The sequence below is a fragment of the Hyperolius riggenbachi genome, chromosome 10 (assembly GCF_040937935.1).
Source record: "Hyperolius riggenbachi isolate aHypRig1 chromosome 10, aHypRig1.pri, whole genome shotgun sequence".
Taxonomy (NCBI): domain Eukaryota; kingdom Metazoa; phylum Chordata; class Amphibia; order Anura; family Hyperoliidae; genus Hyperolius; species Hyperolius riggenbachi.
This window is the reverse complement of record NC_090655.1, coordinates 148178850-148201885: the sequence shown is the minus strand read 5'-3', so window position 1 is coordinate 148201885 and position 23036 is coordinate 148178850. Positions and strand designations below refer to the sequence as shown.

Here is a 23036-nt window from a genome sequence, read left to right as displayed (position 1 = left end):
TTTCTTATCAAGTGACAAGCAGCCTATTGGGCCAACCAAAGTGCAGGGATAATGTCCTTTAAAATGATTGGACCCGCAGGGGCTCGGGGCAGGACAAGTGGAGCTTTCGTCATTGCAAATTAGCATGCATAAGTTCGTAGCGCTCGCTATGCTACTCTGATAAGGCATGTTATCTCTGATAAGGCACACTATTTGTTATAGTGAATCAACCCCATGGTGTCTCCGACCTCAACAAATTTAGGCCTGTGGCTCTGATGTCCGTCATCATGTAGACCCTGGAGAGAGTGGTCCTATCCATCCTCAAACTTTGGACCCACTCCAGTTCGCTTACATGGTGAACAGGTCCACCGACGATGCCCTAAATATCTGCTTGGAGTTCATCAACCACCACCTCGACAGACCAGATGTGTATGCCAGAATACTGCTCCTGGACTTTAGCTCAGCATTTAACACCATCTGCCCACGCATTCTCCAAGAGGACTTGGCCGCTCTTGGGGTCCATCCCATTTTTCACCTATGGATCATGGACTTTCTCTCCAGCAGGTCCCAGGTCGCCAAGCTGGGGGATAACTACTTGCATGAGATGACCACCAACACTGCCCCCCCCCTTCCCCCCTAGGCTGTGTCTGTCCCCACTGCTATTCTCCCTCTACACGAATAACTGCAGATTCACAGCAGACTGTCAAGGTCAGCAAGTTTGCGGATGACACCTCCATTGTTGGCCCCATCACTAAGGATTACATCCAGGCGTACTGTCAGCAGGTGAAGAGGATATGTCACTGGTGCAAGGAGAACAGTCTGGTGCTCAACACAGCCGAAACCATTGAGCTGATCATCGACTTTAATAGGTCTGCTCCCACACCTCCTCCAATCTACATCGACAGTACAGAAGTGGTTAGAATGCCCTGCGCGCGCCTCCTGGGCACTACTATTTCATGTGACCTCAGCTAGAGGACCAACATCACTGCCGCCCAGAGGAAAGCCCAGCAGAAACTTTAACACAGAGTAGGGATACCAAGAGCCAAATATAGTGTAGTATGTACTGGGAGTTAAAATGAAGTATGATAGAGTAATAAGCTATACTCACAAAGCAGGGTTACCTCCAAGGCAACCATTGTATAAGCAGGTGGGGAGATTAGACCTGACCCCACTCAAGATTAAGAAGTCGCTCTCCGTAGATGAGGAAAAAAGGGGGAAACACCCCTCCACTGGGGGTGGACTCAATATAGAGTAGTAGTATGGATACAGAGCCACCAAAAGGATAAAAGAATCTAAAAAGTTTAAAACATGAGGAGGCAGTGGTGGACTTACCTCCTCCAAGCAGATACAAATATGGCAATGTATTTGTCAGATACAACAAGTTTATTTACATACTCTGGGGGACAATACAACGCATTTCACAGGTTTGATCCTGCTTCATCAGGCAATAACGAAGCAATAGCATATGTGGTCAGTAGAAGAGCAAGGCACCTCTGTGACAGGATTTGTAGTCTAATCTGGCTTTATCTGTCTACACCAGGTGCTCTTTGTAGCCGAATCTGGCTTTTTTCGTCTATATCAGGCGCCCTTTTTTCTAGGTACCCCTTTCAAGTGTATGCTCCAGGGCTCCTTAAAAATGGCAACCATCACTGAATAGAGGCAGCCACTCACTTCCTGTGAGTGGCACAGATACCTGGGACTTGGGGGACGAGACTTGAGTGCGGGACTTGCAGCATGTGTCCTGCAAAACTTTCTGCTCACACTTAAGCCAATCATGAAGCCTGTCTTCAAAATGCAGCCAATCATAATAAGCCACTCATATCTGTAATGCAAGTGGCTTTGATATTTCAGCGGGCAAGACTTTGCTCTCTACTCTTCACTCTCCTTCGTTTTTCAGCAAGTAGGCCCACTCTGATCTGCACTACAAGTGAAAGTAGCCTGTACTGTGCTCCATGTGCTACCAAGAGTGTCATCGCTAACAAGGGAAGAGATACCCAGGAGTGTGTACAATCCTGTGGGAAGACTGTGACCACTGGCATAAAAATAGGGGATGCGACCACTGCCATCGCGAGGGGGCCCGGGGCCCCCGTAGGGCCCGCTCAGGGACTTTTGGGGGGCAGGAGGGGTCGCAGCATAAGAGGAGAGTGTGGCAGATCGGTGGGGAGGGGGGAAATCCCCCCCCCCCACCTCACCTCAGGCTCTCCTCTCAGCGCTCCCCCTCCTGCAATCATTGGTGGCAGCGGGAAGGTAGTAGCAGCAGCGGCGGCAGGCTGAATACATTACCTCCTTCTCGCCAGAGCTCTTCCGTTCTCTAAGAGCTTCTTGCAACTTCCTGTGTAAACAGGAAGTTGCTCTTAGAGAACGGAAGAGCTCAGGCGAGAAGGAGGTAATGTATTATCCTGCAGCCGCCGCTGCTGCTGCCTGCTCGCTGCCACCAATGATTGCAGGAGGGGGAGCACTGAGAGGAGAGCCTGAGGTGAGGGGGGGGGGAATTTCCCCCCTCCCCACCGATCTGCCACACTCTCCTCTTATGCTGCGACCCCTCCTGCCCCCCAAAAGTCCCTGAGGGGGGGCCCAGATTTTTTTTTGTGCAGGGGGGCCTGGGGATTTCTAGCCCGGCTGCACCGCTGAGCCGCCGCACGCCCGGCCGCCCGCTGACACGCCGCATGCCCGACCGCCCGCTCGGCTCCCTGGTCCCAGGCTATCCCTGTGTAGCATTGTCCGTGCTGCGCAGTGCGCACATGCGCACAACGGTTCAGCACGGACAACGCTACACAGGGACAGCGCACGGACACAGGGGTTTTATTATATAGGATTAGAATATAATTGCACTACCTACGCTGTTATAGAATACTGTGTGCATTGAAATCGATAGGGAGTATGGAGATGCAAGTTTTAGGTGCAGCCAAACTCTTTCTTCTGCTTTCTTACTGCATGTATATATTGTTATGGGTAATCTGTAAGTTCGGGTTAAGGGGAGTTTACTACGGTTTAAACAAAAAAGGAAAATGATTGGGAATTGTGAGGAAACGCGGAAAAGCCGCCGCAAGTGCTCAGAGTGAGGCGGCTGTTTCCGCGTCTAACATGGTGGCACAATGCGAAGAAACCGCCGCATGGGCAGAGCGGTGGAGTCCGCGTTGGATGCAGCGGATTGCGCGCATAGCAATACTACTGACATTGTGGTTGGACGCGGGGAAGCCGCCGCTTGCTTGGAGAGCGGGGCGGCGCCCGAATCAGCGGATGCATTGCAAGACATGTCTGGTGTGGCTGGGACTGCTAGTCCACACAGGTTCAGAAGGACGCGCGCATGCTCTGAGAGGCAGAGCTTATATGACAGCCAGAGAAGTCAGCTGACCAACCGGGTCAGCTGACATTTTCACCACCTTCCATTGGTCCAGCACTTAGGGGAGGCGCTGGAGAGCGCCTTGCTATATATACTGGGTGCTGGTCATTCTCTGGTTGTCTGCCGTTGTGATCACTACGTGGTAGCACTCAGACCTTGTCTGTATCTGTGTTCTAGCATAGTTTCCAAAGGTGTTGATGATCAAGGAACTCACACCTTAGCGTTAGGAATATTGAACTGTATTATTTGTTATGACCTTCTGCCTGCCTGACTATTCCTCTGAACTCTGATTCTGTACCTTGTTATTTCTGATATCCTGTTGCCAAACTCTGCTCGTTCCTGGACTCTATATTCGCCTCCTGATTCTGTACCTTGCTATTCTGATACTCCGTTGCCAAACCCTGCCTGTTTATTGGATGCCGTATCTGTCTCCTGAATCTGTACCTTATCTTTCTGTGTGTTAATGACCTGGCTTGCCCGACCTCGAGAACTGGCCTTACTGTTAGAGGCAGATCCCAGACCTGTTAGTGACACCCTCTCAATGGTGTCACTCACGCTCTGTCCTTCCTACTCTCAGCCTAGCTCCTCCCCCGGGAGAGTCTAGGCCATCGGAAGGAACATACTTCTGTGTAGTACTCAAAGTATACTGTTGCATCTAACACTCACTTGTTATCTCAGGTGTCCAGAGGTTAGTAGATATATCTGATTATCGGTGATACTGTAGATCACCAATAATCGGGTATATTCTGTATTCTCGGTGATACTGCAGTTCACCGGTAATCAGACCCTCTCTGTGTTACACCGAAATGTACCGTTTATCATAAAACTCAGATGTAGTTTCATTTTCTTGATTGTATACTGGAGATTTTAGCTTAAAGGAGTCATCAGGGCACATATATTAAAATGAGTGGTGCTTACCGGGGGCTTCCTACAGCCCCAAGCTCCCAGGACTTCCTCGCCGCAGCTCTGCCCGCAGCCATTCACCGGAGCTCCGACTCGGTCCCCGGCGATGACATCCCCGGGAGTAGATAATCCAGGATTTCCACCCGCATCCTCAGCATTGTGGTTCTCCAAGAATGGTGTAAATATTGATACCCATTTAGTACATATTTATGGAAACAAAGCCCTGGGGATTACTGGTATGATGGGGGGGGGGGGGGGGACAAGGAAAGAATACACCCTGGTGGCTTACCCAAATAAAAAGTTATATGAACAAAAATACACCTATTAGGAGTGATTTGAATCTATTTGAGAAACTTCTCCTACTTAATAATAGACCGCCTAAAATAATGTCACTATTATACGACTTCTTAAAAACCACTGACCAATGTGATCTCCCTCCGTACTGTAAAAAATGGGAGACTATCATAAATACACCCCTGGGTGAGAAATGGCCAGCTATTTGGTCTGCTATATGGGGTAGCCCGGACGGCGATTTTTGGTATAACAGAACAGGAGGAGACTAAGGAAGGCACTTTTTTGATAACAGTGGGTGCCCTATATATCCGGAAAATAATAGCTAAAAACTGGAAGAGTCCGGGCCGCCTCCTTTTTTTAGAATGGTTTAGGGGAATGGAAAACTTATATGAAAGATCAAATACCCCGACATCAGAAATTACTTCAAACCAATATAAATTTATAAGAGAAATCTGGGATAACCTAAAGGGTTACTCCCCCCTTGCAGTCATATAGGCGGGACTATCAAGTACGGGCTAGGGAGGAGGGAGACTGTCGATTAGCCGAAATACCGAGACAAAATGGTATAAGGGACCATTGTGACTGTGGCCTAATATAACCTAGCCTACTTGGGGTATGAATTTGAAGTATGGTTGGACTATGAATATTTGGGTGTATTGGCTTGTATGGGGAGAGGGGTGGTGGTATAAGGGGAGGTGCTGGTTAATCATTCACTAATTTTTAATGGTACTGTGTTATATCCTGTTTTCTTTTTTCTCAAACAATGATGCAAACAGTACCTGACATATAAGGCTTTTGCCTTAAGACAATCAGGATATAACCCGGTGGGGATAGCTGAGTTTGAAGAAAAAAAAAAAAAAAACAGAAAGGAAAGGGAAAATAAAGAAAAAGAAAAAAGGGAGAAAAAAAACTGACCGGAAATATACCAGTTGCTGTCAGTTATATATCAGCAGCTGTCAGTTACAACTGAATGCGCAAGTGGGTGATATTACAGTTTAACAGTGTGCTGATCAGGAATCCGTTAGGGGGTAATGGACATTTTTAAAATGGAGGACGAAGAAATTCATTGATCACAGTGGACAATGGGACGCAGTAGAAGAGAAAGAGATTGAGTAGTAGACTACACAGGAGGTAAGTATGACCTGTGTATGGTTATTTTCACTTTTTATTTTCCGTTCAGGTTCTCTTTAAAGGGAACCTAAAGTAAATGAAAAAAGCCAGTTTAACTTACCTGGGACTTCTACCAGCTCCCTGCAGCTGCCCTGTGCCTGCGCCATTACAGAGCTCTGTTTGAGTCCCCCTTTGCACCCCTCTTTCTTCTGGATTGTGGCCCCGATCCGTGCGCCTCCTGTTCATACTCTGTGGACGGGACCACTCTGCATATGTGTTGTGCAGGAAATTCTCTACTGCACATGCTCCCGGTGACGGGAGCCTGAACAAGGATGTGCGCACCAGGGTTGCACATGCACAGTCATCCAGCCAAAAGAGGGGCGTTGAGAGGGATTGGATTATTGCTTAGTGAAGGTGCAGGCTCAAGATGGCTGCAAGGGGCTGGTGGAGGCCCCAGGTAAGTTAGACTGGCTTTTTTTCACTTCAGGTTCCCCTTAAAGGGATACTGTAGGGGGGTCAGGGGAAAATGAGTTGAACTTACCCGGGGCTTCTAACGGTCCCCCGCAGACATCCTGTGTTGACGCAGCCACTCACCGATGCTCCGGCCCCGCCTCCGGTTCACTTCTGGAATTTCAGACTTTAAAGTCTGAAAACCACTGCGCCTGCGTTGCCGTGTCCTCGATCCCGCTGATGTCACTAAAAGCGCGCAGCGCAGGCCCAGTATGGTCTGTGTCTGCGCAGTACACTCCTGGTGACATCAGCGGGAGTGAGGACATGGCAACGCAGGCGCAGTGGTTTTCTGACTTTAAAGTCAGAAATTCCAGAAGTGAACTGGAGGCGGGGCCGGAGCATCGGTGAGTGGCTGCGCCAAAACAGGATGTCTGCGGGGGACCGTTAGAAGCCCCGGGTAAGTTCAACTCATTTTCCCCCGACCCCCCTACAGTATCCCTTTAAGTGACATGTTCAATGTTATTTTGTTGGAAAAAAATAAAATATGAATCATCATATCATCAAATAAAATATGAATCATCATTTACCTTATTTTCGATCTTCGGCTAAGTGTACGTTTGGAGACAGCTGAAAGTAGCATTTCACCCAGACTGCCTTCTCCCAAGCGTAAAACATGGCAGGGATCTGGGGTACTATTTCTTGGAAATCCGACAGGCCAATGATTTCCCTTTATGGAAGAATTAACAGCCGAGACTATTTAGGAATTTTGGGCGACCAAGTTCATCCTATGGTTTAAGAACGGTTTCTGAAGGGGATTGCCATCTTTCAAGATAATGCCCCAATCTATACAGTTAGAATTATATATATATATATATATATGTATATATATATATATATATATATATATATATATATATATATATATATATATATAATATATATATGTATATATATGTATACACTGAAAACAGACACACACACACCAATTGCGTGGCAAGTTGTAAACACACATACGCATGTTTATGATAAAAAGCACATAGCCTCCCCTCTAGACCCAGGCCCTTATTCAATCCTCTTTTTCTCTTGAGTTTTTTTTCAAAGAGATACATTTTCATCTTCTCTTTAAAATAAAGTTTCAGTACTCTGCAATTGAAAAAGTACCAACATTGGGTGGAACTGTACTATTTAAATTATTCTCAGTATTTTCTTGCTTGCTGGTGGTTTAAAAGGCATTTTATTGACAAATTGAGAAAATATCACCTAGGAGAAAACTCAGGTCAAAAATGGAATTGCATATGGGTCCCAGCATCTTGCATCATCACCTTAGACCGTTAAATGGTGCAGCATTTGGTCAATGTTTTTTGCAACGCATTTAGCAATGAATTATCCAGACTACTGTAAGCCAGAAAGTTGGCCACCAGATACATTCAAACAGAAGAGATATTTGATTTGACAGGCCAAGGAAAAAATTTAAATGGAACATTTATTTGTCCTGTAATTGGCCAACTGTGGCAACTAAAGGGAAAATTTAAACATTACTTGGATTAATGTGTAATCTTTTACCTTAATATTTTTTTATTGAAGTTCTACATTTTTGGTACAATTTAAAATGGGTTTAAAGCAAACCTGTAATGCACCCCCCCTCCCCCCCAACATGTTAGATACCTCCCTAAGTATGCTCCAGAAGCTACCCATGTCCTCCTCATCCCTTATGCTGCAGGCTGGAACCCCCTCCCTCTTTGTGGTCATGCACCCGTCCATGTAATAGCATGACCATTCTGCACATGCCCAAGTATGGAAACACCTGTGCAGTAGCATAAAGATACTAATGAACAGCTATCTTTGTGCTATGGTACAGGCACGGCAGTACAGTACGTGTGCATGCGCAGTATGGTTCAGAGGGACCCTGTGCAGGAATGGAGGGGTGAGGGATGGATCGGGAAGCTACTATCTACTGAGGTAAGAATCAAACATTTTTCTCTTGGCCTGTTTCAGGTTCTCTTTAAACTTAGTTTCCTTTTCCCTATCTAGAAATATTTCATTTCACAACTTGGGTGACAACCCACTACTTCCCAATCTCTCTCTAAAATGTATAGACCAGTTGTGAAACCAAAAGTATATGTGACTTTAATAAACCTCTCATGCAACATGTTTTTGATTGAAAATTACATAGTTCCGTATAATTACTAACACAGCTCCATTTTTCATTAATTTAAACATTCTCAGCGTTTAAGCAAGATATGTATTAAATTATGTTGATACATAGATGTTCTGTTGGAATAATAAATACTACTACAGAAAATTTTGGCTAATGGATTTATTTAACAATAAAACAATTCACAGCAAATATTTAAGGTTGTCATTCAGTTAACAAATGTAATAATAAATACTGATTGGTGGAGAAGATTCATTGCTGGTGTGATATTGGGCATTTACTTCATTCCTCCACCAAATCCTCCTCCGATTCCTCCCATTCCTCCATATCCTCCCTGGCCTCCATATCCTCCCTGGCCTCCATATCCTCCCATGCCTCCATATCCTCCTTGGCCTGCGTATCCTCCTTGGCCTGCGTATCCTCCTTGGCCTGCGTATCCTCCTTGGCCTCCACATGGTCCCTGGCTTTGAGGGCAACATCCTTGTCCACGTCCTTGGCCAACCATTCCTCCTTGGCCACCAAGTCCAAACATTCCTCCTAGACCACCAAGTCCAAATCCTCCTCCTTGGCCACCCATTCCAAATCCTCCTCCTTGGCATCCTTGTGATTGGCAAGGATTAGGTGCAGGGCAGGAGGCTAGTAAGAAAGCAGAATATTTTTTTAATGGAGAACTGCAAACTTTAATAAACAAAACATAATATTTGATGAAGTAATATATGCAAGGGTACAGCTGGGTTTGCTATGAAACATTTATCCTAAAATAAATTCCAAGGTGTCCTATTTTGTTATCTGTAAGTCATATTGGTGTTGTTCTGATGCAAGTAAAAACACATATCCTAAAAGTTTGCATATGTGGCTATATTGGATTCATGGCACTTAATTAGGAAAGCTAGTTTCTGGCACAAAGACGAGGGAAAAGAACAAGACTGAATTTTTCACTCCCTGTGCATGCTGGATGAGATAATAGCTGTAAGGAAAATGTAAGTAAAACAATCCTGTGAACTTACACATTTCTATCTTTATATTTTTACTTTTTGAGTGTTGTATCCCCTCCCCCAAGTCTAAGACAACAGGCACTATGTTCTGTACATAGGACTACAGCACACCCTTTGCTTTGTGGATTACAACAAAACTTATCATGTGCAAAACACTAGGATATCAACCCTTGCATAGACAAGCAGTGGAGGGGGTGACTTGGCAACCTGAAGAAAAAGGCACAGTAAATGAAAACAGGAGCCCAATAGCGTAATATGTTTGATTCAAGGAATACCAATAGGTAAAGTAAATTTTCTACTCACAAAGCATGCTTGTTTTTAATATGCAGGTAAACGCTGTTGAGCTAGTCCAGCGTTTCCTGCAGACTGCCCCCCCCCCCCCTTTTTCACAAGCCTGCCAAGTCTTTAAGGACACTGTTATAGAAACAATATATATAGAGATATGTATATTTTTATATTTCCACAGTCTAGCGAAACTTTGATGCACCTCGAGCGCTTTATATATATATTTTATGACATACTTGTAAATGTTTACTGGCCAGTACTCATGTTTTCTAATGTTCACGAACATATATATATATATATATATATATATATATATATATATATATATATATATATATATATATACATACATATGTGCAAAAACCTTCCATGGACTAAAATGAGTATGCCTGCCCATGTGTACATGTGTAGGGTACATATTCAAAGTTCTCAATAGTGAACCCAATATTATACACAAGCATAATTATGCCTTCCGTATTTATTTGTTTACAAATTTTTCTTTTTTTCTCTACTCATTTATATATTCATTTATTTATTTTTACATTATTTTTATCTGTATGTGATATATCATGCATATTGTTTTAAATTGGAACATGTGTTTTAAGGACTGTATACTTTCTGATTTTAGGCACTGTGATTGGCCTGAGGAAGTGGGCTTGGACCCGTGAAACCTATTGACTGTGCTAAATACAATTTCTTTGGCTACACAAAGATCTCGTCATTGAGGTAAGCCACCTCAACTTTCTTCAACAGTATCCTGCTTTTAATCTACGTTTATTCATACTGGGGCGCCTCTTTTCTCAAATTGTTCTCGCGTAGACCGCACTGTGTGACATTCCCACTTACCGGTATGTTTCAAAGAGCAGTGCATTTACAAAGTGCACTGCTGCTTTCTTTTTAGTTCTTAGTTCAGTGTTGTTCCATTTGATATTATTGCATGGGGTCAACATTTCAAGAACAACAGACATGCAGTGTATAGCTGTAAAATGAAATGTCAATAATGTGTATAAGCCCTTTTTAGGTTCACCAATCCTCTTAGCAGGAGAGGCAACACATCACAGAATAATCATCATAGTATCTGTACATGTGTGTAGGGGTTGAGGGTGGCGGTGGTGTTGCATGACCGCGTCTCGTATCTGTGCGTACAGTATTTGCGATTTTTTTTTTATAAATATGTAGGCCAGGCAGCTGAGTAGTTTTTACATTTTCTCTGCATCACCAATAGGGTATCGCATGAGTAACAGAAATTGAGTTCTGATTGTGCAAGTTTTGGCTCGCATGCATCATGCACAGAATTTGGTGCTTTTGTAAGTTTTGGTGCTTATGTGCATCCATGTGGAGTAAATGTGAGAAAGTAAAGCTGCCTGCTTTATGTCTTTTTAATATGGTAACTTGTGAAAGAGATGGATTTTTTATTTTTTTGTAGTAGTAGAGGGCTATTACATCACGTGAGCCAGAGTTTGAGACAGTCTTTTGTCACTGGCCATTGTTATAGATACCTAAATATGATCTGCAGTTCTGCTATCACACCAAACCTAATCTACCCAAACCTAGCCTCCAAAACGTCTCTCCCCTAAAGATTTATTGATGAGTCTGACTTTACAGTTCGTACCTTGGCATGGGCTTGGTTGGCATTGTTGCACAGGTGCACCACAACCTGAAAATATATGAAAAATTGTTAGCTGATTATATCAGAAGTATATGATTTATGTTAATCTGTTGTCAGTGACATATACCCATGTAGAAATTATAACCAAGTTACCTACTTATTGCATTGCAAAGATTTTAACAATTGGCATTCCATCATTCTTGCATTGTTCTGTAAACTAACTCAAGCCATTGCAATGGCATAATAGAAAAAAAGCTAAATGAGAATATTAGACTGCTATGCTTAACCAGTTTAAGATTTTAACAAGGTGATCTATTCAATAAATGTGACTGGGATTAAACGTTTTTATCAGTTAAGAGCATCCCTTCAATCCAATAAATGTAGCTAGGATTAAAGGTTGTCCGGAGTAAAACTAAGGTTGATGCCTGCTACTTCTGGATTTGTGTAGCAGGTTACTTGCATCAGCAAGGAGAGGGACATTAAGATACAGTATATTTTCTGCAAAAAAACAGTGTATAGTTGCCCTGGTTGCAAGAACCAAAAAGGCAAACAGAGCTTGCTTTCTGCTGAAGTGTAAAATTATTTAAAAGTAATTAAAAAAAAGCATATTTAAGTGCACTTTAAATGTCTTGCAATGGGGCCATGATCAATCTTGTCATATATTTGAATTAAGGTTTTCATCCATTTTAAGATATTGATATGTTCAGGGGCGTAGCAATAGGGGTTGCAGAGGTTGCGACCGCATCGGGGCCCTTGGGCCAGAGAGGCCCTGAAGGGCCCTTCCTCGACTGCAGTATTAGCTATTTATTGGTCCTGCACTGATAATAATTACTTCTATAGGTACTTTGAATGGTAGTAATCATTAACAAACTGTCCCCCATCCCCATCCCCTTCTTGCACCTCTGACACTGTAGTTGGCATTTGGTGCGCCGTATCAATTGTTATGTATAGAGTGCTTGGGGGGCCCCAATGTAAAACTTGCATCGGGGCCCACAGCTCCATAGCTACGCCACTGGATATGTTCTCTTTAATTTAGTGTAAGATTTTGATCAGCACTTACACTAAGAATAAACCAACTACAGTGTGTACCATCCCTGTTTGAAACACCTGCTTCTAAAACGCTGCACTTGCTTTTAAGCTGTTTGAGTAAAAATATAAATACTACTTGTTATTTACCTAACTTTCGTTAGTCTACAAATCATTTTGTTTATAGGTAAAACTTCTTAATTATCTATAAACAAAGTATTAGTGCAAAGAATATGTACCATGACAGAAAATCTGCAAATACCTTTTTCAACAACGACATCTATACAAACTCTTCAAAATCAAATGTTATTTTAGACAACCAAAAGTCCAAATGCACTACTTACCACCAATATTTCCTCCCTTTGACATGACTGCTTGTCTTAAAGTTCTGTTGTACTGAAGGAAGACTTCTAAGGATACTCTTACGTTGTGTGAAGATGCTGTTTATATTCACATCTAATTATATACCTAAAATTTCCATCCACATTTCCATCCCTGAATCAGCCAAAAGAAATTCCCATACAAACAGTTATAATTAAGTTATCATTATGTCTGTACATATAATTGCTGGGAGGCAATTTTGGGATTCTTTTCTTAAAATTTATATTGGTTTTTGGTTAGTACTGTTCAGCTATATATAGTTAGTATATGATATTTTAGAACTATTTCTGCATATAAACTGTGTGTCATAAGTAAATTAATAGAGCTACATATTTTGCATATGAACATTTTAAATATAATTATTGATGATTTTATAGTGAATTTATAATGAGGTATATTTGTGATGACTTTTATATTTGGTGGCACTTTTAGAGCCTTTGATTAGCTAGCCATACACTTATGTTATTCACATGTAGTGACTAGCCATTAAAAAAGCTAATTATAATTTACAACAATAACAAAAAATCCTTTGTATTCAAATCACTGTTATGGAATACAGAAGAACTGGCCCAGTTGTTAAAGCCCAATTATACTGGAAAATAGTTAGTATGTAGGGGTTAGAAATAGTGCTGGTTAAATAATCATTGGTTTGGTTCAGTTTAAGTTCACTCAAATCAGTCTCAAAATGTAGGATCCAAATTTAAATTCCATTGAAATCAATGGAAGAAGGTTCTGCTTTTTTTTCTTATTTCTGGAGAGTTTGTACAGGAGCCAAATGCAACAAAAAGGCACCGGAGGACTACCATATCTGGGAAAAGCACTGTGTGTTTACAAAAACAGGGGTACTTGTTTAAAGAGATAGGGAGGGATCAGGGTTGCATTTACATCTCGGGAGTCTTTAGGCAAAGAAGTTCTGACCCCATAGCCTTGGTCTCTGGCAATCCTGCAAATACACAAATCCTGACATGAACACATGTATACTATGATTAAAACAAAACAAAAACTGAATGTTTTGCTTTAATAATTCTTGCCACAATCCCACTGATAAACATTATGATTTAAGCAATGTAATCACACCACAATACTGGCTACACAATACTGGCTACACAGACAAGTAAGCTAACCATTGAATAAACTTCATGAAAATTTGGCCGAGCTTGAAACTGTTGGTTGTTGATGCATGAGCATGTGGCTCTGCCCCTTGCCGTTCAAGGAACAATCGTGGGAGACTGCTGTTAAGTTACACAAGCGGAGACGCAGTGGGGTCAAATACCGGTGAGCTGTTGGTGGCAGATGTAGATGTGGTGGCATTGCTGGCTAACACCCTGTGTGCACATGGCCTCTGTAGGCTCGAGCCTACAGTGCCCAGTGCTAAATCCAGCCCCGGGAGTTATTTTATGCATCTTCAAGGGCAAAATGGGAGAGATACTAATGCTAAAGTTGACAGCTTTGTACATTCTCTTAATCTTGTTCACATCTATTAAGAAGGACCTAATCTCATTTTTGGACGCCATACAGCAAAAATGTGTGTTGGCAGGGGCTACACTTTGTTCTATATTGTGAATATTTTTGTCTTTTCTACACACATTCCATTATTTATTGATTTTTTTAGAAACATTAGGCAACTTTCTAAAATGACCACAACATCTGTACGCTTTGGAAACAGAGTAAGTTTGCAGTAAGTAGAGGAAAATTTGTTATATTCTTTGTAGTTGTAAAATGGCCGTTAGAGGGCGCCTACAGTACAAAAAAATTAGCCACGTCTAAAAACAGAAGGCAGAGGCAGGAGAGTCTTGGAGAGGTGCTCTTAAAAAAATTAATCATATCTCAGAGTAATGGCAGAAGGTGCTTGAGGTGGGAAACTGTTTAAAACAGAGGTACAAGGCCTCAGAGTGCAGGCAGAAGGGCTTTAACTTTAAGAGGTCTTTTAAAACAATTACAGAGTAGAGGCACAAGGCTTTTTTTATAGTAAATTATCCAGAGGAGAGGCCAAAGGGTTTTGCAGATGGTTGCCTAAAAAAAGGCCCAGTCCTCAGAGCACAGACAGAAGCCACTTCAAGTGGGCTGCTCTTTTAAATTAAGCAGCTTTCAAAGAAAAAGAAAAAGTCTCTTGGAGAGAATTCCTTAAATGATTACGCATGCTTTAGCATAGAGGTAGAAGGCTCTTGAAGTGGACTTTTTTTTTTCATCAGTTATGCCAGCCTCATAGTATAGTCAGGTTTTTTGAAAGTTCGGGAATAGTGCGGCACAGCTGTATAGGAAGGAGAACTAATGATTAAGTGTATTGAATATGCTAACATCTATGGGTTTAAACACAAATATAAATGTGAACGTTTTTTTATAATCAATCTTTTATTTTGAATAGCCTTAGTTCATAAGAGTTTGACATCTTGTCTTGCTGGCTTCAGTCCAGCACGATTTATTGTCCTTAGTTATGAAAATAAAGATTACAGTGGATATCTATATGCAAGCCATTAGTGGTTGGTCTAAGCTTGGTTTTGGGCTGTGTGTGCTTCCCCTCACGTATTTGTGGAAATGTATTAGTGTAGATGTATATTTGGGGATACGTAGGGTAGATACAGTATTTACCAGTATTGAGGGTAAAATCAGAAGGGAACATAGGGATTATCAGTAATAGGGTTTAATTATGTATTTTATTTTAATAGTTTAATTTTTTTTGATTGGTTATTAATTCTTATCAGTTACTAATATGTTTATTTAATAGACTGATAGATAGCAGACTAGTGCTGCTGCTCTCTAAGGGTATGTACAGACATACGATAACGATCGTTCGTTCTGAACGACGAACGATGTTAAAGGAGGTATCGGCCGATGATCGTTTGAAGAAAGGCTACTTTGAACATCGTTCGTGTACGAACGATCTTGGAATGAGCGTTGCGTGCGCAACATGATGTATAAACTGATTTCAAACACAAGTGTCAAAAAGAACTGTTTGAGCATGTGCAAAGCGTTGAGAACGAACGATCAACGACCGATCGTTGTACAGACATTACTTTTTGAACGATGGTCTTTGGAAAAGATCTGGCAGAATGGATCGTTCTTTACCAACGACATATCTCGTTGGTCGGTCGTTTTAATGATCGTTCGTGCACTTTTTACGAACGATCGTCGGGCAATGCCGTCGGTAACGATCGTTTTAAACGACTTTAGTCGCATGTCTGTACGCACCCTAAGGCTTCTCCAGACATTACATCTCATTTCTGCTACTTTAAACCTCTTAATGGAAAGACTGGACCGAAATTTCAGTGGATTCTAATGTATCACTTCTCCAGCAACACCTATAACCTTTCAGAACACCTGGATTACGTGGGATGGCACAGATTTAAGCTTGATTGGATCTTCCTTGGTATCACACACGGCTGAACACTGCACACCTTCCTTGGAATTGACCTCAGACCTTAAAGACTTTCTGCCTCTTTGTGCCCACCCTCTCCCATCCCGTGAGTAACTTTCATCGATTATTTATAGCATCTATGCTCAATAGACTATATTTTTCTACATATATTATATAATATATCTTCACACTTCTAAACAAAGGACTGTGTTTTCAAATCCATGCTGTCCATCCAAACATCTCTGTGTAAGGACAATTCAGTCTATACAGGCCCTTTGATCTCTGCAGGATACCAGCCGCAGCTGAGAAAGTTCACACCTTGACTCTAAATAGGGCCTTTCTCATCAGGAGCCCTGAGCTGTCTCTTTTGTCCATTCTAATGTGTAAACATCAATATTCAGCAAAGACACTTCTCGCTGTATACCAACCAAGAAATATCTATCCAATTAAGTCTGTTGGAATCTTCAGAAAGACAAAAAAAGGGTCCAGAGGACGTGGGAAAAGACGTTCTTCACTGCAGAACCAAAATAACTCTGTGACAAAATCTACAGAGTACACCCAGGCAACAACCCTAATAGCTCCAGCACAATCCAGCAGAGATGACAGCCACACATCGGGAGACTGTTCTTTCCTGGAGTCCTCAATCTCAGACCCTAGCTCCCAGGGTAGCCCCATCAAGGCTGTCCTCTGCAACGTCCGATCAATAAACAACAAAACAGCAATCATACATGATCTAATAGTCTTCTGATCTGCCTGACTGAAACCTGGCTTTCTGAACCAGTTGGCCCCACCCTGGAGGCCGCTGTGCCAACAAACTATTCCGTGATATACTGCAACAGGAAAGAACGCAGGGGTGGAGGGGTTGCACTTTGCTTTAGATCAGCTTTGAAAATCAGACCACTTACTGTAGGACCTACCAACTCGTTTGAATGCTTGGGGGTGCAACTTTCAGCTGAGTAAAACATTAAAATATCTGGTGGGCTCTACCGCCCACCAGAAAAATACTCAGACTTCCTTAAGGAACTTGTAGATCTCCTATGCAACCTAACACTGGAACACCCCAGATGGATTGTTCTTAGAGATTGCAATACATGGGTGGATGACTCCTCTTCACAATTTGGAATAGAGCTACTGCCTTACATGAACTGGGCTTCTTCCAATCAATCAGCTCTGCTACTCACAGGAAAGGTCACACTCTGGACCTTATATTCCATACTGGGCTGTCGATAGTCAATGTGGAAATTAATCCTGTTGCCTGGTCAGACCATCACTCTATCCACTTCTCCCTCTCAATACCAGCTGTCAAACACCAGGTCAAGAATCAAATAAAATACCACCGCTTAAAAGGGCTAACACCTCAACATATCCGAGATAACCTTAGCTTTGATGAATTGACTGACTCCAGCTTGGACCCTGATACTCTGGTGTTTAAATACAACAAATGTGTGTCCACCTTTGAGACCATTGCTCCTCTGTGCACCAAATATCTTACTCCACACCATCATGCACAGTGGTTTGATAACGCCATAAAAGAGCTGAAAAGACAAGGCCAAAAACTTGAGAGACTGTGGCGCAAATCTCAGTCCCCAGAAGACAAACATGCCTTAATCCTCCACTTGAAGAACTACCAAAAGGTAATCATGGGGAAAAAAAATCATCCTTTCTATCACAAGAGATTGCAAATGCAGTTAACAAACCAGCCCAAGCATCAAGCATCAACCAGCCAAAGCACATCAAGCATCCTCCTTCACCTCCGCCTAACTACCTGTGACCTGGATCCTGGCCCAACACAGTTCATGTTGAACTGCCCCGACCTGTTCTTACCGGTATTCCTCAAAATTGTTAACTGTTCCTTACAATCAGGGATATTTCCTGCTTTACTGAAGGAAGCAATCATCAGGCCTCTCCTCAAAAAACCCTCCCTGGACCCAGATGCAATGACCAGCTACAGACCTGTCTCTAACCTCCCCTTTCTGGGCAAGCTAATTGAAAAAGCTGTTTACCTCCAGCATGAAGCCAAAATCCTACAAAACAACAGTTATGACCCATTCCAGTCTGGCTTCAGGAAACACCACAGCACTGAAACTGCCCTCATCCAAATATGCAACCACCTGCTCATGGCAAGAAACAGAGGAGAGTGCTCGATCCTCATACTGCTAGATCTTTCTGCAGCCTTTGATACAGTTGACCATGACGTCTTGATAAACAGGCTACAGGAATACTGCGGCATTTAGGGCATAGTTCTTCAGTGGTTCCAATCCTTCTTGAGTGGCAGAACTCACAAAGTGTCTATGGGGCCCTTCCTGTCCACCCCTGTATCACTTAAGTATGGGGTGCCCCAGGGCTCAATCCTCTCTCCCCTGCTTTTCACGATTTACATAATACCGCTTGGAAAACTAATCCAAAAACATGGTCTGACATACCACTGCTATGCAGACGACACCCAACTATATCTTTCCTTCAAGCCTGGTGTGACAGACCCAACTCTAACTATAAACGCCTGCTTACGTGAACTACAGCAATGGACAGTGGCGTAGCTTAGGAGCTGTGGGCCCCGATGCAAGTTTTACATGGGGGCCCCCCCAAGCAATCTCCATACATATCAATTGATACGGCGCGCCAAAGCCTGCCAATGGCAACTACAGTGTCAGAGGTGCAAGAAGGGGATGGGGAGCAGCTTGTTAATGATTACCACTATTCAAAGTATCTATAGAAGTGATTATTATGAGCACAGGACCAATAGAGAGCTGATACTGCAATTCAGGGAGGGCCCTACGGGGCCCCTCTGGCCCAAGGGCCCCGATGCGGTCGCTACCTCTGCACCCCCTATTGCTACGCCCCTGGCAATGGATGAATGACAACTGGCTGAAACTAAATTCAGACAAAACTGAAGTCCTTCTGATTGGAGGGCAGAGCATGGTAACAAAACAACTTAACTTGCAGTCTTCACCACTGGGAATAGGAGGCACGGATCTACGCAGCTCTGATCATGTGCGTAGCCTGGGAGTTCTAATTGATGGGGATTTAAACTTCAGAACTCAAATCTCTGCTGTGGTGAAATCATCCTATTTTCACCTGAAGAACATTGAAAAAAATCAAGCACCTCATCCCCCCAGAAGATCTGCCAACCTTAGTCCATGCCTTCATCACATCCCGACTGGACTACTGTAATGCTCTCTACACTGGCCTTCCAAAAAAGGTCTTGTACCGCCTACAGCTGATACAGAATACTGCTGCCAGACTGCTAACCAACCAACCCCGTCACTGCCACATAACGCCAGTCCTGCACTCCCTTCACTGGCTACCTATAGAATGGAGGGTCCTATTCAAGATCCGCCTATTCACATTTAAATCCCTGAATAATCTAGGCCCTGGATACATGAAAGATATGTTGCAGCTATGTAGCAATCCCCGCATTCTCAGATCCACAGGTTCTAATAATCTAGTCATACCCAGAGTCCACTTGGAAACTTTTGGTCCCAGAGCCTTCTGTCATGCTGCCCCTACGTTTTGGAACTCCTTATCTCAACAGATCAGGACCGCTCCATCCCTGGACGTGTTTAAATCCAGACTGAAAACGCACCTGTTTAGTTTGGCATTTGCAGAAATATAACTTTTGTTGTGTGAATACTTCATCCTGCTGGGCAGCACGGTGGCGTAGTGGTTAGCTCTCTCGCCTTGCAGCGCTGGGTCCCTGGTTTGAATCCCAGCCAGGGCACTATCTGCAAAGAGTTTGTATGTTCTCTCCGTGTCTGCGTGGGTTTTCTCCGGGCACTCCGGTTTCCTCCCACATTCCAAAAACATACGGATAAGTTAATTGGCTCCCCCTAAAATTGGCCCTAGACTACAGTACTTACACTACATAATATAGGCAATGGTAGGGATTAGATTGTGAGCTCCTTTGAGGTACAGTTAGTGACAAGATATATATATATATATATATATATATATATATATATATATATATATATATATATATATATATATATATATATACACTGTACAGCGCTGCGTAATATGTCGGCGCTATATAAATACTAAATAATAATAATAATCCTACTACCAATTACTGAATCTGAGAGAGCCTAAGCGCTTTGAGTCCTATGGGAGAAAAGCGCTATAGAAATGTTATTGTACTATTGTATTGTATATATGGGGAATGTGGGAACTATGTACTGCCTCATCTTGGCCACAAGATGTCCTTGGAGTTCTCTAAGTATTATGGCAATGAATGCAGCTATACCGTTTGACCAGTAGATGGAGTATATGTCTCTGTGGCTGCTGACACTGTATAAGACAACCAGGGTGAGTGTGATAACTTGATACGTCTTGACAAAGCCCCGGGGGCAGGGAAAAACAAATTGACGCATGCCACATGAAGCCCAGCAAACAATCACCGCCATTCTGTCCTACCACATGTTGACACTTAGTAGCTAACGTAATTATGCTATCTGCATATCGCTAAAGACGGGGTATGCCTTGATGTATGCAGTGCGCCTGCATTAAAGTGGCAAGCAGCCAAAGCAGAAGTTGATTTCTCATTACACTGCGGCTTGTAACTTTTTATTGCAGATTCTGTGTGGAACACAGGATGGGTAACTATGCACTGTCTCCCCTATGTTTTGTCATGGTCCTATTATATATGATGACACAGGACTAGGGATGGTGCAGTTTATGAATATGTGGCAGTATACCAGCTACTCAGTATAATCATAGACTTTGCAGAGGATCTTCTTGATTTACTGCTTAATCCACTTCTCATAATGACTTCACTGCCTGCACACTGGCCTATACTTTCATTGGAACTTTAGGTGCTGACAAATGCTGCTCTGCTTTTTGAGGTTCCAGTGTTCTCTACAGTATATGATGCTTCACTAACTTGCACACTGGGTGAATCATTCTCTGCTAGGATAAGTTGCTGTCAGTAGTGATTTGAACTATACTAAATGCCTATTTCCAAGCCTTAGATGAGCTGAAAGCAACAGCCACTGTGCATTGTGGTTATAAGGCTGATGTCAGTGTGAAACTGTTTGTCTCAACGGCTACTTGGATTTGCCACCTGATTGCCTAAAGTGGAAGGGACTTTGTCATCCAACTGTATAAAGTGAATTAACTAACAGGACCTTGGCCTCAATTCACTAAGGCCCAGTTTACACTTAATCAGTTGGTATGCGTTAGTGTGCGTTAGTATGCGTTAGTACGCGTTAGTACGCAGTAGTGCGCGTTGGTACGTGATTTTTCCATAGCAGTGCATTGGGAAGAATATTTCAGTTAAAATGTGTTAAGTGTGAAAGGTGCCATAGGAAAACATGGGACTTACTTTGAAAATCAATTTTCTTTCCGTTTTAACTGAGAGCAACTGATTAAGTCTAAAAGGGCCCTAAGCATTATCAAACACTTTATCAAACGTTTGATAATTTACTTCATAGGTAAAATCTCATTTTGAATTCACTAAGGTGTTATAGATCTATTGAAAATTGTATCGATAAAACATTTGATAAATATATAACGCCTTAGTGAATTCAAAATTATATTTTACCCATAAAGTAAATTATCAAACGTTTGATAAAGTGTTTGATAAAGCTTAGTGAATTGAGGCCTATGTCTATTTTCCTTACATCATTATAGCTGATAAGGCTCAGTTGCTGGTACTACTTCAAACTAGATGAATTGTGCTATGTGTGACTGTCTAACAGTCTACTTAAGAATCTGTGTGGAATCCAACAAAAACATCAAGCGCTTAAAGAGAAACTCCGACCAAGTATTGAACTTTATCCCAATCAGTAGCTGATACTCCCTTTTACATGATAAATCTATTCCTTTTCACAAACAGATCATCAGGGGGCGCTGTATGACTGATATTGTGGTGAAACCCCTCCCACAAGAAACTCTGAGTACGTACTCCTGGTAGTTTCCTGTCTGTGAGCCTTGCTGCATTGTGGGAAATAGCTGTTTAAAGCTGTTTCCAACTGCCAAAAACCATGCAGCAGCTACATCACCTGCCAACAGTAAAAATGGCACCACGTAATGACAGAATGTAAATCAGGGATTTAAAAGTTTTTACAACGGGCAAACACTGACTAAATCATTTATACATAATTATTGTAAAAATAAAGCACTTTTTCACTGGAGTTCCTCTTTAACAAATAAAAGTGTTTGATAGATTAAAGGACAACTGAAAGGAGAAGACTACGGAGGCTGCCATGTTTATTTCCTTTTAAACAATACCAGCTGCCTGGCAGCCCTGCTGGTCTGTTTGGCTGCGGAAGTTTCTGAATAACACCAGAAACAAGCATGCAGCTAGTCTGTCAGATCTGACAATAATGTCAGACACCTGATCTGCTCCATGCTTGTTCGGGGTCTGTGGCTGAAAGTATTAGAGGCAGAGGGTCAGCAGGGCTGCCAGGTAACTGGTATTGCTTAAAAGGAAATACTTGGCAGCCTCCATATACCTCTCTCTTCAGTTGTCCTTTAAGTTGAGGGTCCATGAATGCTATAATCTTGATAGAATGTTGTACATACAGGCTACATGGTGGTTTGGTTTTTCTCTTTTCTAATTGATCATATTGTTCTGGCTTGGCTATCCCCTGTGAGTGATTTAAATCCAAGATAGATGCTAGTGGTAGTAGGATAATTCGATTACCTTACAGTTTTGATACCAAAAAATGCCATCAGTATGTATTCTGATCAGTGGAAGCACTGTGCTGCTACAGTATATATAGTGACTCCATCCATATTGTTCAGGGTGTTGCACTCAATGGATTTTGCACTATCCCCCTAAAAAAAACAACACGTTGACATCACAGTAATTGACTGCGGGGTCAGGTCAGTGGAAAAGCACACAGTTCTGGTACATTTATGAGTGATGCATCAGCTGTTGCCACATGTAACCTGAAAGGAGGAGGCAGGAAGAAGTGGGAGTGAGCCATGCAGAACCTTCTGCACAGCACTGTCTGCTAAAATGACATTGCAGGATTAGTCGGGTAATTATAGTTTTTTATACATTTAAAAAAAGTTGGGAATCGGTGTTACACTAATACTTTTGTAGCTAACAATAGGTACAAGTGTTTTCTAAAGTGAGTTTCAACCCACTTTAAGTTTGACTGTATGTAGTGTCACCAACCAACCTACTGGCTTACCACTCTGCATCA

At 42.4% G+C, this 23036-nt stretch overlaps 1 protein-coding gene across 1 annotated transcript; it reads right to left on the bottom strand.

Moving 5' to 3' along the window:
* Positions 1–8422: 8422 nt before the first annotated feature.
* Positions 8423–12574, bottom strand: LOC137535756 (mesenchyme-specific cell surface glycoprotein-like). Its single transcript, XM_068257634.1, has 3 exons — positions 12494–12574; positions 11127–11171; positions 8423–8870 (listed from the first exon to the last, which is right to left on the bottom strand). Exons 1-3 carry the CDS (start codon positions 12516–12518, stop codon positions 8512–8514), a joined length of 429 nt encoding a protein of 142 aa, XP_068113735.1. The 5' UTR covers positions 12519–12574; the 3' UTR covers positions 8423–8511.
* Between the last annotated feature and the right edge of the window lie 10462 nt (positions 12575–23036).

Bases quoted from the DNA above. Each gene is read 5' to 3' on its own strand.
- LOC137535756 (XM_068257634.1), bottom strand. From the start codon at position 12,518: ATGTCAAAGGGAGGAAATATTGGTG. The intron at 11,172-12,493 runs GTAAGTAGTGCA...ATATATTTTCAG, and splicing joins AAAGGGAGGAAATATTGGTG to GTTGTGGTGCACCTGTGCAA. The intron at 8,871-11,126 runs GTACGAACTGTA...CTTTCTTACTAG, and splicing joins CCAACCAAGCCCATGCCAAG to CCTCCTGCCCTGCACCTAAT.